The 15,069-nt window shown below is 47.7% G+C and overlaps 1 protein-coding gene across 7 annotated transcripts in view; it reads left to right on the top strand.

The window, feature by feature from the left end:
* The window catches only part of LOC139055867 (calcium-activated chloride channel regulator 2-like), a 363,039-nt gene that overhangs the window by 262,346 nt on the left and 85,624 nt on the right, over positions 1-15,069 (top strand). For all 7 annotated transcript variants that reach the window (XR_011511953.1, XM_070533443.1, XM_070533442.1 and 4 more), the window contains one exon: positions 7,471-7,701. Coding sequence is in view for 6 of the 7 variants with exons in the window: in XM_070533443.1 (XP_070389544.1) it covers positions 7,471-7,701 (231 nt within the window). In the remaining variant the exon portion in view is untranslated. The remainder of the gene's footprint in view (positions 1-7,470; positions 7,702-15,069) is intronic.

Below are 15,069 nucleotides of genomic sequence, written 5' to 3'. Positions count from 1 at the left end.
GTAGGACCATGTGGCGTACAGAGAACTTGGCCATTTCATACGAGTTTGCTTGCGGAATAGCTTCGGTTTCGGCATGCCGAGTTAAGTAGTCGGTAGCGACGATTATCCTTTTGTTGCGCGAAAAGGTCACTGGGAATGGCCCAAGTAGATTCATTCCTATTTGTGGAACGGGGATTGAGGAGGGTCCACAGGGTGGAGAAAGCCAGCCGGTTTAAGTGATGGTTTCTTGTGGCGGTGACAATCGCGGCAGGTCTTCACGTACTGTTTCACAGAAGAAAAAAGCCGGGGCCAGTAATACTTCTGTCGTATCCTTGCTACTGTTTTAGCGAATCCCAGGTGTCCCGCGCATGGCTCATCATGGCAGGCTTGCAAAATGTCTTGGCGCAGCGCCGACGGCAGGACAAGGAGGTACGTATTGGGACCGCTTCCGCAGTTTTTCCTGTAAAGGACGTTGTTGTGCAAGCGGTACGATGATAAGCCGCGCACGAGCGAGCGGGGTAAAACACCTTCAACTCCTTGAAGGTGCTCGATCAGCAGCAGCAGCTCAGGATCAGCACAATGGTGCTCAGCCATCTTTATGGCGTCAATAACGCCGACAAATGGCAAGTCTTGGTCAGGGTCCGTTGAAGTCGTAGGGAGTGGTGCACGTGACAAACAGTCAGCGTCGCTGTGCTTCCTCCCAGATTGGTAGACATCTGTTATGTCGTACTCTTGTAAGTGCAGGCTCCAACGGGCTAGTCTGCCTGAAGGATCCTTGAGGTTGGCAAGCCAGCACAGGGCGTGGTGAACGCTGACAGCCTTAAAGGGTCTACCGTACAAGTAGGGTCGGAATTTACCAATTGCCCACACAACCGCTAAGCATTCTTTTTCAGTGGTTGAGTAGTTCTTCTCAGCCTTGGTGAGACTGCGGCTTGCATAAGCAATGGGGCGTTCCGCACCAGCTTGCCACTGCACAAGAACTGTACCGAGACCCGTATTACTGGCGTCAGTATAAATTTCAGTGTCAGCGTCTTCGTCGAAATCAGTAAGTATCGGGGCCATCTGCAAACGCTGGTGCAATTCATTAAACGACTGCTGCTGCTCGTCCGCCCAAATGAAAGGCACATCGTCGTGTGTAAGCCGGGTCAGAGGCTCAGCAATTCTTGAGAATCCCTCGACAGAGCGCCTATAATATGCGCACAAACCAAGGAAGCGTTGGACAGCCTTCTTGTCTGTGGGCGGCGAAAATTCGGTGACGGCAGCTAACTTGTCTGGGTCTGGTCGGACGCCTTTAGGACCAATGACATGGCTAAGAAATTTGAGCTCTTGGAACCCGAAGTAGCCCTTTTCAGACTCGATGGTGAGGCCAGCAGTACGGATCACAGCGAGGACACTCTCGATCCTTGTGAGATGTTCGTCAAACGTGCTCGAGAACACGACGACGTCGTCCAAGTATACGAGGCAGGTTTGCCATTTGAGTTCAGCAAGCACGGTATTCATCATTCGCTGAAAGGTGGCAGGTGCGGAAGAGAGACCGAAGGGGAGAACTTTGAACTCATAAATCCCGTCAGGTGTCACAAGCGCTGTTTTTTCACGATCCTGTTCTTCAACTTCGATTTGCCAATACCCTGATTTAAGGTCCAACGAAGAAAAAAACTTGGCATGTAGTAGACGATCTACTGCGTCGTCAATGCGGGGCAATGGATAAAGATCGCGCTTGGTGACACTGTTCAATTTCCTGTAATATACACAGAACCGTAGCGCGTTATCTTTCTTTCTCACTAACACTACAGGGGAGGCCCACGGGCTTGTGGACGGCTGGATCACGTCGTCTTGGAGCATCTCTTTCGCCTGATGCTTGATCGCTTCCCGTTATACTGGAGACACTCTGTAAGGATGCTGACGAACAGGACGTGCAGACTCGTCCGTAATAATGCGGTGCTTTGTTGTGGACATGCGCCGTACTTTGGACGACATTGAAAAACAGTCCGCAAATTAATTCATGAGACTCAGTACATGGTCTTTCTGATGATCTGGCAGAGCAGCGTTAACGTGAATCCGTTCTTTTAGGCTGGGTAACTCAGATTGCTGAGACGAGGCGATTACCAATGTGGTGATGTCAGCGACATCAATGATTTCGCGAAGAAATGCGATTGTCGTTCGTCGCAGTACATGCCGATACTCGTTGCTAAAGTTTGTTAGCAAAACGACTGAACATTTGCTTCGCATATGAAGAAGCCCTCTGGCTATGCAAATGTGGCGCCCGAGAAGCAGGGGGATGTTTGCCTCAGCAATTCCTTCGGCGTCGTCCTCCATGTCGCATCGGACAAGGGTAAGCACGCTGCTCTTGGGTGGCAATGTGACGTGATCGTCAGCTACGGGAAGCGCGATGTCATGGTCGTTGTCATTGCTGTTTGCTATGGCTTGCGTAGTAGCGAAGCTAACTGTGGACTCTTGCAGGTCGATGATGGCACCGTTCGCCTGAAGGAAATCCATGCCGAGTATAAGGTCGTTTGAACATTCAGGAAGAATGACGAAGTCGCCGATGTACGTGAAACCACGAATGACTCGTGCCGTGCACCGGCCCATTGGAGTTATGAGGTGCCCTCCTGCACTACGAATCTGAGTTCCGGTCCATTGCGTCGAAACTATGTTCAGTGTGCGGACAAGATTCTGGCTCATAACAGACGTGTCCGCGCCCGTGTCGGTTAGCGCCGTGACTTTGTGGTCATGTATGGTAACTGGTACATCGCAAGATACTGACACCGAACTTTTTCTGGTAATAACATCGATAAACTTATCACTGATTGCAATGATACCATAGCCAAACTGAAGCAATGGTCCTTATCCAATTACATGAAGATTAACGAAAATAAAACAAAAGCAGTTGTCTACCGGCCGAAAAATAAACCTGTTCCTCCTCACGCCGACATTGTTTTAAACTCTCACCCTGTTGACATTGTTGACCAGTTTAAATGTCTAGGTGTGATATTCACTACCAATCTGTCCTGGGAACGACATGTGAATTTTGTATTAGCCAAACTTGCTCGAATAACCGGTGTAGTCGGTCGTCTCCGGTACATGCTTTCTACTAAAACAAAAATATTGGTCTATAATTCTCTTTTCTATCCACACGTCAACTATTGCCAACTTGTCTGGGGCACAACTACTTTCTCTAACACACAAAAAATATTACATATGCAAAAACGGTATCTACGCCACGTATACAATGCTCGTCATAATGCGACCACTGCAGAATTATTTCACAGGGCACATGTACAGCTCACAAGCTATACCGCTACCGTTTGAGTGCTCGGTTTAAATATGAAGTGAAAAGAAATATTCATAGCCTCGATGCCTTGACATATTTAGAAAGAAATGAGAAATGTTACAATACTAGACGTGGAGAAAACTGGAAGGTTGCTGTACCACGCTTGAATTCTGGTAAGGAACGTTTGTGTTTCTCTCTACCATCTTTTTTAAACTATTATCAGTCACTGAATTTTGACTTATTTGGTTGCTCCACTGTTACACTTAGAGACCTGCTCGCTCAGTGACTAACCTGATTTCAGCTATTTTGGGGTTTGTTCTTATCTAGATCAGGAATTTTTCTTTTCTTCTGCATTTATGAAGTGTCCTGATACGCTTATTCCTTGTTCATTCTTTTTTGTTGACTTTGTTTGATTGATCTGGCTCAGGACTTTTAATGTTATTTATTTGCTTTGATCAAGTGTCTTGATTTGCCTATCGCTTGTTTTTGCTCTGGCGCTGTCTAGACGCTGCCTTAAATATGGGTCTGCAGACTCGTCAAGCCGCCTAGTGGCAGCTTTTTTTCCGTAGCCCCTCCATCTGTAGCACCTGATGAAAAATAAAGATTTGATTTGATTTGAACTACACTGCTTTTTCTGCGTCTCAATTACGTTATTGCGCGGTCGTCGTAATGGAGGATCGTCAGTGTTCGCAACGTCAGCGACCTCACATCCGCAGGTCGCTGGACTCAGTTTTCCCGGGAGACAGGGCTGGGTGAGCGACGCCTTGTTGCGTTCGGCGTGAAGACGGGGCTGAAAGACCTGTATCGGGCAGGTGACCGTGACTGGGGGTCACGGAATCATGGGCCAAACGAGCTCCTGGCGTCCGCGAGGTCGGCTTCAATCTAGAGGGGGCGTTCAACATTGCGTGGGCAAGGCGCATTCAGTGAAAATCCACGGAGCCCAGCTCGGCGATTAGGACAGGCCCTGTAGAGATGATCGACTTCGCCACAGGGTCTCCGGTCTGCAGTGCGCCATACATCGCTCTTGCGGGGTGGTCGTGTTTCAGCCATGAATGGTGTGCGGCGAGTCCTGAAGTCGGCAGTTGCTTGTTCAACGGCGCGCACACCATGAAAGTTCGGGACATCGCACGCATCGGGAAATGTCGGAGGCAACGAACTTCGCGCAGCTTCCGCATGCGACATGCGAGGCCGTGGATGCCGTACCTCGTGCTGTGGTGCCTCGCTTCACTCCAGGACTTGGACTGCCTGCCTGATTTCTTCCCGGACGACCTCAGCTAGAGCGAGTCGCGATACTGTTACTGGAGCCACCTGAAGCTTTTGGAGCTCCTCTCGGTCAATAAACCTAATGAGCTCCCACATGGCGTCGGTATTGTCCAAGGGTATAGCGAGAGGCTCACGCGACAGGGACGACACGTCGTGGTTGTACTGCCTTGTTCGTTACTGCAGTGCTTGTTCCATTGATATAGCTTCCGCGAGAAACTCTGCGATGGTCTTTGGTGGGTTGCGTATTAGGCCACCGAATAACTCTTGCTTGACACCACGCATCAGGTTCCTGACCTTCTTTTCTTCCGTCATGGATGGATCCGCGCGTCGGAAAGTCCGTACATATCTTCGACAAACATTGCGACGCTTTCGTTCGGCCGCTGTACTCTCGCATGGATCGCAGATTCAGCTCGCTCCTATCGGTGGAGGATCGCGTATGTGCTGATTAGCTGGCGTCGGAATTCGTCCCATGTCGATAAGGCAGCCTGACGGTTCTCAAACCATGTCCGCGCGTAGTCCTCGAGGGCAAAGTAGGCGTTGCGTAGCTTGCGCTCTGGAGTCCAGCCGTTGAATTCGGCGGCACACTCAAAGTGGTCGAGCCAGTCCTCAACATCCTCGAAAGTGTCCCCATAGTAGGATGTGGGGATTCGCGAATGGTTAAGGAGGACCTCAGTCGGTGCGGTTGAGGAAGAAGACGGAACTGATGTACTCATCTTTCTGACTCGATTGGGTAGAGGCTCGTGGTCAGGTGGCAGTCCCTGAAGTGGACGGCTTGTCCATATGTGATCAGGAGTCAGCTCGACCGAACTTCGTACTGGGCTTGTACAAGGCGTTCGATCTGGTTGTGGTAGCATGTACCCCGCACCTCCACCAGAAAAATGTAACGTGGATTGAAGACGAGTCTTACAAAATATACGCTTCTCTTTAATGGCGGGCCAGAAGAAGAGCGGGAAGCGTACCCGCTTCGTCGTCTTCCACGGCGCCGGCCGTTGCGCGCGCCGTCCCGCGGTGCGGGAGCCCCACAGCATTGTGTCAATATTGACACGTGTACTTGTTTGTCTTTATCGGGCGACATGTTTCACCGCATAACAGACGTTATCGCACAGCGCAAGACGCGCTTGCATGTGGGGGAAGTTTCTGGAATGTTATCGATGGTTCCATCCACTGTCTGTGACCGAACCTTGTGTAATCTGATTGCATGTGTGCGTGGCGCCAATAATGTAGAACTTTGAGGAAGGCGCGCGGGTCGTAGCGATTCGTCTGGAACATTCGACGATTGATGTATAAAAGCCGACGCGCTTGACCCGTTGATCAGATTTTCGACGATCACTGACTGTGTTCGCCGCTATCGTTGTGCTTTAACTGTAGCCTGTATTTGTGCGCACAGGTTCGCCCAATAAAAGCTAGTTCTGTCTTTCACAGTATTGCTACTGTGTTCTTTGACGCCACTACCACGTGACAATATACTGTAATGCAGGCTCTTGCGATCCCGTATTCCCACATATTGCCCCAACGAGTCCGAACTGAATATCGTGAAATTGCCGTGTAGGCTTTAGCTGTGTTGGCTTGCGGTTAATCGACAACTCGAATACGTTGTGACTCCCATAATCATCATCATCATCATCGTCAGCCTATTTTATGTCCACTGCAGGACGAAGGCCTCTCACCGCGATCTCCAATTACCCCTGTCCTGCGCCAGCCTATTCCAACTAGCACCCGCAAATTTCCTAATTTTGTCGCACCATGTAGTTTTCTATGGTTTTCTACTGCACTTCCCATGACTCGGTACCCATTCTATCACCATAATGGTCGAACGCTTATTTACTCTATGCATTACATGACCTGCCCAGCGCCATTTTTTTCTCTTCATGTGAATAAGAATGTCGTCTATACCATGACCCATACCGCTCTCTTTCTGTCACTTAATGTTATGCCTAGCATTCTTCGATCCATCGCTCTTTGCACAGTCCTTAATTTTTTCTGAAGTTTATTTGTCAGTCTCCACGTCTGGGCCCCATATGTCACACCGGTAAAATCACCATTTGTAAACCTTCCTTTTCAATGATAACGGTAAACTTCTAGTCAGGAGCTCACGATGTTTGCCGTATGCGAGCCAACCCATTTTTAATCTTCTGTGAATTTCCTTGTCGTGGTCAGGGATCCCTATGATTAGTTGACATAGGTAAACGTACTCCTTCACAGACTCTAGAGCCTGACTGGCGAACCTGAATTCTTGTTCCCTTGCCCGGTTATTCATCATCATCTTTGTTTTCTACATATTATTCTTCAGGCCCACTCTTACACTCTCTCTGTTAAGGTCCTCAATCATTTGTTGTAACTCGTCTACAGTGTTTCTAAAGGAGTACTAATCAAATTTGATATATCGTTATAATTGGTAAGTAATATTTCACCTGACTAAATGGTTTTACCAAATGGTTCACCTTACATGCAATAATTCGGCGGCGCCAGTGAACTTACAGAGGCAGCCAAATGGCTACCGCTGGCGGCTGACTCGTCCTGGTGGCTGTCCTCCAAGGCCGAAAAAATCTCTGCTCTGCGCAGTAGTAGTAAGAAGGCAGCAGCCACGTGCTCTGGCGGCTGAGCTGCCATTCTAATGTTGTATTGTTGCTCTCTACAAATTCCACGCAGCGTTTTCAAACTGAGTGGACACGTTGTCGTACACGCAAATGCCGAGTGTCAACAATGTTTGACCGTATTGTGTAAATTCAGGTGTAGATATAAATTATTCTACAAGCAGAAATAGCTGGCGAAAATAAATGCTGATTCATATTGCTGACCTTGTAAAGAAAGATATTTTATCCAAGAAATAGTGCTTTAGATGATGGTCACTCTCACATCAATTGAACGCACCCCGCATATCGTGATCGTACACTATGGAATTTCGTGTTAGACCTTGCATCATAAAACTACCTTGTTTACTGCTTCTATCACCACAGCAGGGTGACCGCTTGGCACAACTGAGGCGATCCGTATGCCGATTCCTGGAGGATGGTGCTCCCGATCACTCCTTGGAGCTGGCAATGGTAGTCTTCAGCCAGAAGGCACTGATTCTTGAACCCTTGGCGAAGCTTAACGACACCGTACGGAGGAGATTGAAGGATACCGCGTTACCTGTTTCCGTCGGTGGGAGAACCTCCATGGGAGCTGGGATCACTGCGGCTCTTAAGGTAGGCAAAAAAATTTAAAAAATCTCAGTTTCGCCAGAAACGCCATGCATCGATTGCTATAGCAAATTTGCAGACAGCCATAGGAACTAAGGACTTCTAAAACATTCGTTTGCGAACTAAATTAACAAGCATGGTGTCAGCGCGCACAGCAAACATGAACACATCACACTCGACGACCGCGGACGCTCGCTGTCAAAACGCTGGCGTGAGCAGCAGCAAGCGAATTTCGTGCCGTCTACCGCTTCAACGCAAGCACACAACGCGCACTAAGCCGTCGAAGCTCGCAGGTCGATACGACCGCGCAATCGCGCCCAGCCACGCAGTTGAAGGCGGCGCAGAATGCCGCCTCCCTCCCGGCGCCTCGCTACAATGGGTACCTCGCGCGTGAAAGTAGACGGCAAGCATCCTCCCCGCTCTTCCTTTTCGTGCGGGCGAGATTGATCTTCGGCTTCGCTCGCACGTTTTGCGATGGTGTTATAGCTCTTGGACTTTATACGGCACATTGCGGTAGCGACAGTAAAGGTTGTTTCATATGCTGCGACGGGAACGATGAAAATTGGTGCAGTCGCACGCGTCGCAATGCGATTTTTAGAGGGCCCATTTCACATGATTGCGATTTCAACAACGCGACATGTGCGACGCCCACGGTTGCTTAATGCCAGATTTCGTGCCACACGCTGCAGAGTTCTTTTACTGCAATGAAGAAAACGTTTACAACATAATAGTATGGACTTTTCTTGACTATAGGACCAAATAATATGCAGGTTTAGTAATTTAAAAACGTGTTAAGCTTTGCATTGGAGTGCGCAACGGTGGTTTCTCAAGTTCTGTGCGACATGGCGCGCCTAAACGGCAGTTCGCACGTGGTTCAACGCTGTGTGCTGTCTCATGTGCCTTCGATGACCGTTTCGGCCGGCCTGCGCTACAACAGTCTAAAACATTACCTATCAACAATTTCATATAGCTACCCTCACCGCATATGCATTATTTGGAATTTGGCTTCCACGAAGTCGTCGTGACAGCCCAATTAGATCCTCGCGCTACCCGTGCTCGGCTTCAGCTTCTGGAAAAATGATGCCTGTATATTGCTCGTGATTGCGCATATGCGGTACCTGCTCCTAGCCATATTCTTGCGCAAAAAGCAACAAAAAGCACCAACCCGAAAGCCCGTGTGTGCCCCTGAACGAAGCCGCAAATGATCTGTGTGATTACTGGACGTGGAATTAAAATTGTGCTGTAAAATTCAACCTTAGCGCTAGCCTGGTTCGCCCATCACCGTGCGTGCGCTTTGAATATATATATATGGGAGTCCCCTCTAAACATTTCTAAAGGCGCAAAAGCCGACGCATCAAATGTTTTGAGCAGTTAACGTCACTTTTGTAGAAACCTGTACATTGTAACATAGCACTCTAAAAGACACGCTTCTCATCCACTTTGTTGTCCTCTGTCTCGCGCTGGTAGTATACTCGGAGCTTCTAACAAGAACACCATAACAATACGCGCTATCCATAATGCAGGATCCTAGGCCCACGGCAGGCGCACTTGCCGTAGAGTTTTTCAGCTTTCTGCTCAGCCTCGCACGCCGCTCACAGTTAGCCTGTTTTGTGGAAATAAATATTATTATTATGTTATTAATGTTATTATATATTACAGTTTCTTCACTGTAATTTCTAGCAATCATTCAGATTTCTTAAGCTAGTCATGCATTTAACCTGTATTAGATCAACATTGTTGCGACATGCTTATGGCAGTCATTTCAAACTAGATTGCTCTGTGAGAGAAAGTACAAATGAAAGTCTAAATGTTTATTCCGATTTGGCATTCCTAAACAGATTATATTGGAAGAATTTTTTGCCTGCTTGCATTGCCTGCAATTCAATGTTCAGAGCTGGAAAAACTGATTCTTTTTGCTGTTGTCGAATGGCTGCTTTCATGTCGATAGCAAGCTATAAATAATAATTTCGAAAGTGTTAAGCAATGACTATATCTCTAAGCTTATTAATGTGTTTTTGCTCCATGAAGACAATTAGGTTTTCTTTCTGCCTCTCATTGACAGCCATGTTCACTTTCATAAGTATCAGGATGCGAAAATTTTGGAGTTTGTCCTGAGCATTTGTCTGCATCCTATAGTGTGCGTGTTTGTATCAAGTTCTGGTGTTGCAATCGCAGTTATCGACCCATATTTTTATATTGCAACAAACGAATTTATTGAACCTTGTTTTCAGATCTACAATGTGTCCATGCAGTGAGGACCACATTATTAAGCAAAAAAAGCTGCAGATTCAGTGCTCACGTTAGAATCTATGCGAAGGGAAGTTTTTGTCAAAGGGTCAATTAAATACTACTAAAGTAACTGCGACATATACAATTGGTCTTATTTTCAACAATCCAACATGTCACCACTTGCAACGCTTGCTTAAGCATCGCATAGATCATAACCTTAATATCGTGTAATGTTTATGCACTAGACTGTTCCAAAACTATACCGAAATGCAAACGGCAGTTAATGTTGATGCACACTGCGAGACACCAACACAGTGACATTTGTTGAGGGAGGAAGGGTGCGATGTCTATGTAGATGAATGAATGACATGTGCTTATGTACTTATTAATTTATATACCTCGCAGGCGCAAGGTCGGAGAATTAGGTGTGGGGGAATAAAAAGTAGTTACAAAAGCAAGGAGGACACAACATTAAGAAAAAGCCAGCAAAAAAACTGCACTAATACAATGCACCAACAAGCCCTAAGTGTTTTACTGGCACAACATTATACAATACTTAACAAACAATAACTGAAAAAATTACTGCTCATGCACCCTGCACAGATGGTAAACCAGCGAAGCTGAAATGTGCGGCCCCGGTGTTTTTCAATGGGTTAATTCCGACGGTTTATTTAAGTAATTCCTATATTATTTGTTATGTCTGTGCTTCTTAATGAGGTTGCTCACACGTTTGGCTTCAGTTTATCACATTGTTCATTTGGAATGCCACACATCACGCTTCGCAAGATTACCATCATGGAAAGGGCAATGAGTGGCTCATTGTGTTAATCCAGCGGGTCCATCAAAGTCTTTCGGAATTATGTTACGCATTTGCGTTTTGTAATGCGTTAATTATAGTAATTATGACTCTGTTATGCCCTGTAGTTACAAAGGGACACAGTCAGGCTGCACATTTCATTTAAATAAATACAAGGACACATTTTATGCTTATGGGATGTCGGAGAAAGACTGTTGCAGGCACGCTCTGCTGCGAGAGAGAAACGACGTCACTATCGGTGTGACCAATGGCCCAACACACCTTTGCTGCGAGATAATTACGACATCATGATCTTGTCTTATCCCCGTCCCCTTCTGTGTCCCTTTCCTGCAATAATACGTGGATAAATGCATATGTTTTAGGTGCGTAAGCATTTTTATGTCTACACAACAGGAAATTTCTCTGTCCGTAAAGTAAGACAAGTGCAATGGCTCACACCCTCCTAAACAATGGCTCATACCCCTGCACTAGGGTTTTTGTGATCGGACCACGATGATGATGATGATGATGATGATGAAAAACTTTATTTATCCCTCTTTAGAGGGAAGGGGGCAATGGAATAGAGGGTGGGGGGAGGAACTACTTGAAGTAGGCCTCCTCTATCCCCGTGTTTCGCCTCAGCGTATAAAGCTTCACTGTGAAAAGGATGAACACCTTTCTTCTAGAGACCAAGACGATCGTGAGGTGTATTAACAGATGAAAGTTTATTGAACATGCCAAGTAAATGCTGGACGACAAACAATAAATCGAAGTTACAGAAAAAGGAGAAGCAAAATTTGATGTGTGTCCACACAGATCCCAACAGGAAACGCATCCATCTCTGAAAGTGTAACAGAGGCCATGCTGACACAAGATTCTCCCAGTGTCTTTGAATCTACAGTTTCCATAATTTCTCTAGTCAGCCGATCTCCACAGAATGCTAGCTTCTTCCTCTACAATTCATCCTCGACATCTGCGCGTGCATTGTAGAGGAAGAATTGCTAGCATTCTGTGCAGATCGGCTCCTTAGAGAAATTATGGGAGCTGTAGATCTAAAAATGCTGGGGGAATCTTGTCAGCAGGGGCACGGTTGGAAATGAATGCATTATCTGTCAGGAAACACATTAATCTTTGCTTCACCATTTTTCGTATGTTCGCTTTATTGCTTGTCAGCTAGCATTGACTCGGTGTGTTCATTAAACTTTTGGTTGTCAGATAATCTCGGTTTTCTTGTTCGTCCTATGTGTAGGACAGGGTAAGCTAACTTCTAATTAAAACATTTATTGTGAAAATGCTGTAATTTTTAAAGGTTTAACAGAAAGTAGTACAGCAGTAAAACCTGATAAAAGTGAGGGCTTGATGAAACCAAGCATAAGAACGGGAAAGGGAGAAAATACATAAATATATTATAGTCCGGGGAAAAAAGACATTGTGATCACCAAGTGCACATGTGGCTACCTTCCAAGGAACTCGTTTTTTTTTCAATGGCACGGAACTAGAAGAGTGTGCTTGTATAAAGCAAGCTGTCAGTCTGTCGGTAGAACGCGCTTCCGATGGGCTGCGCGAATTTCGGCCTTTTTCGGCAGTCTTTCGATCTTGTTTTCCTAGGCTTTGTGCTCAATCGACGACGGAACTTGAGAGGACCACGAGGATACCGTTTTTCCCGCAAGTTGGACCTTATTTCGTCCATTTTTGGACTTTGTGTGTTCAACGCAGCACGTAGCTGAGGCGCTGAGGCTACCGCGGCCGACCGGGCCCACGGCGTCCCCACCGGAGGATCGTTTGCCGCTCGTGGTCGCGTGGATGTTGTGAATCATGGCTACTATGGAAGGAGCGACTACACGCGAGGAATCTTCGGTTCCAGGACAATGGTACGCTAGCGAAGGAGGAAGGTACGTGCCGCTAGAGAAGAGCGGGCAGAAAACTGCGAAACAGCGAGCCCGGCAGAGGCAAGCAGGCAGGAAAATGGCGGCCAAGTCGATCGAGCGTCAGCATACGCGCATTCCAGACGGCGCCGAGAAAATTGTTCTCCGACCACGTGGCGGCTTAGTTAAGCTTACCAAATATGGAACAGCATATCTGACTGACGTCATCAAAATGTCGGTGCGGATTAACCCACGCGAAGAGAAGGAAGATATAATAACTCCAAATATGAAGCAGCACTCCGTTCTCGTCATCACTACGAGTGCGGAGAGGAAGCTGAAGTACGCGAGCGTGAAACACCTCATGTTCGACGGTGAACAAGTGGAGACTTTCGCCTACGTGGCCACCCCCGAGCACTGCGGAAAGGGAGTCATCCACGGGGTTCCACTCGGATACCCCATCGAAGAAATTCTGTACCCCGAGATTCGAGGCGTCCGCAGGCTGGGCAAAGATTCACAGTCGATCTTTATTCTCTTCAAGGAGAAAGAAGTGCCAAGGTGGATTTACCTCAACGGGCCACCACGCAGATGCCAGCTGTACCGCAAAAAATACGAAGTGTGTGTCGCTTGTGGCCGACTCGGGCATCGCGCTGACGTGTGCCCGGACCCGACGAACGTCAAGTGCCATGACTGCGGCCTCGAGAACCCGTCAAGTGACCACAGGTGTGAGCTGAAATGGCAGCTGTGCGGCAAAGGCCACGTCCTAGGATACCCCAAGTGCTAAGAACTCTTCCGCACTCCCTACGAAGTTAAGAAGTGACAGTGGGAGAAGATGGAACAAACAACGACGACTGGTGGGGGACATCGGAGTCGACAACGCGAACCCAAAGGGGGCAAAGACTTCAAGTTCCGCGAGGACTCTTTCCCAAAACTGGAAGCAAATCAGAGCAGACCATCGCCGCCGCCCAAACGACGCTCCGGTTCCCGAGCCAGGAGCCAGTCCAGGGGGCGCTCGAGCTCGAAGGACCCGGCCAACCCATGGAGACGAGGTAGGAGCAAGGAGCGTAAGGGTGTGAATTTTGCGGGCAAGGTCTCCTAGGAAATTATTCAGAGGGATAAACGGGACGAGGAAATTGAGAAATTAAAGAAAATGGTCGAAAAATTAACGGGGATAGTCGATTCGCAACGGTCTGAAATCCAAAACTTAAAGAAATCACAGAGGCAGGCAACCCCTCCTCCGCAACAACCCATTAGATAGATGACCCCCCCAGCGCAACGTGAACAGCCGCAAGGAGAGGATAAGATGGTCACAGAGGCGTCCCTCCCGCCACCAACGAAACGCAAAATTCAAGACGCCGACAGTATTCAGGCTATAGAGAAAAGGGTCGAAAATTTGGAAAGGTTAGAGGCCAAGGTGAATGAATTTATGAACCATATCAACATCCAAATTCAAGCTGTCCTCGGGGCAGTTTAGAAACAGGCCGAAGAATGCCAAAGGCTAAGGAATGAGATGGTCGCCATGAACGGGTGGCAACAGAATATGGAGCAGATCGTCGCGCAACTGCAAAATGGCCAGGCGCGCAAATGAAAATCAAATCTGGCAGTGGAACTGTCGCGGCTTCCGGCGCAAGTGGTCGATTCTGCAACAGTACCTTCCGCTATTAGATGAGACTTCTTCGGCGATTGCCCTCCTGGAAAATGGAGGACCCGCAAAACTGTCAGGTTATCAGGCATTTCATAGTGGCAGGGGGGAGAAATCCTCGGTCACAACGCTCTTGAAAATAAATATCGCGGCCATTGAATACGATCTAGAGTCGAGAGAGATCGAGAACATGTTTGTTGAAATTCTAACCGGAAAACAGAAGGACCCTAGTTTATTCCTTTTAAATTTATACTGCTCACCCAGGCAAAGGAAGGTGAGGTTCAGGGCTCTGCTTCGCAAGGCCCTCAAAATTTCAAGCAACCAGCCACTGTTGATAGTGGGGGACTTTAATGCACAGCACCAGGAATGGGGGTACCCGCACCAAAGCCCGAAAGGCAGACAGCTGTGGGAAGATACGCATGACATAGGGCTCACTCTGCACACGGACCCTGAGAGTCCAACGAGGGTGGGCAACAGCGTTAGTAAGGATACATCTCCAGATCTGACATTCTCGAAAAACAATAAAGATCTAGAGTGGCATAATTCGGATCAAAATTTTGGCAGCGACCACTACATAATTGTTTCCATACTGAAAGAGGGCCTTCAAACGCGCAGGGCTCGCGCGGCGGCCGTCGTTGAATGGGATAAGTTTAGAGATATCAGGAGAGCGCGGAAACTGGGGCCCATCAGAAACATCGAGGAATGGACGACGGCGCTCAAATCGGACGTTAGAGAGACGACAAAAACGCTCGAAGGGGATACCGCCCCGGAGATAGCGGACAGCCGTCTTCTGCACATGTGGGAAGCTGAGCAAAGCATCGAGCGTCGTCTCAAAAATCAGAAAT

This window comes from Dermacentor albipictus, chromosome 2 (assembly GCF_038994185.2).
Source record: "Dermacentor albipictus isolate Rhodes 1998 colony chromosome 2, USDA_Dalb.pri_finalv2, whole genome shotgun sequence".
Taxonomy (NCBI): Eukaryota; Metazoa; Arthropoda; class Arachnida; order Ixodida; family Ixodidae; genus Dermacentor; species Dermacentor albipictus.
The sequence above is the reverse complement of the archived record's forward strand: the minus strand, read 5'-3'. Positions and strand labels throughout refer to the sequence as shown.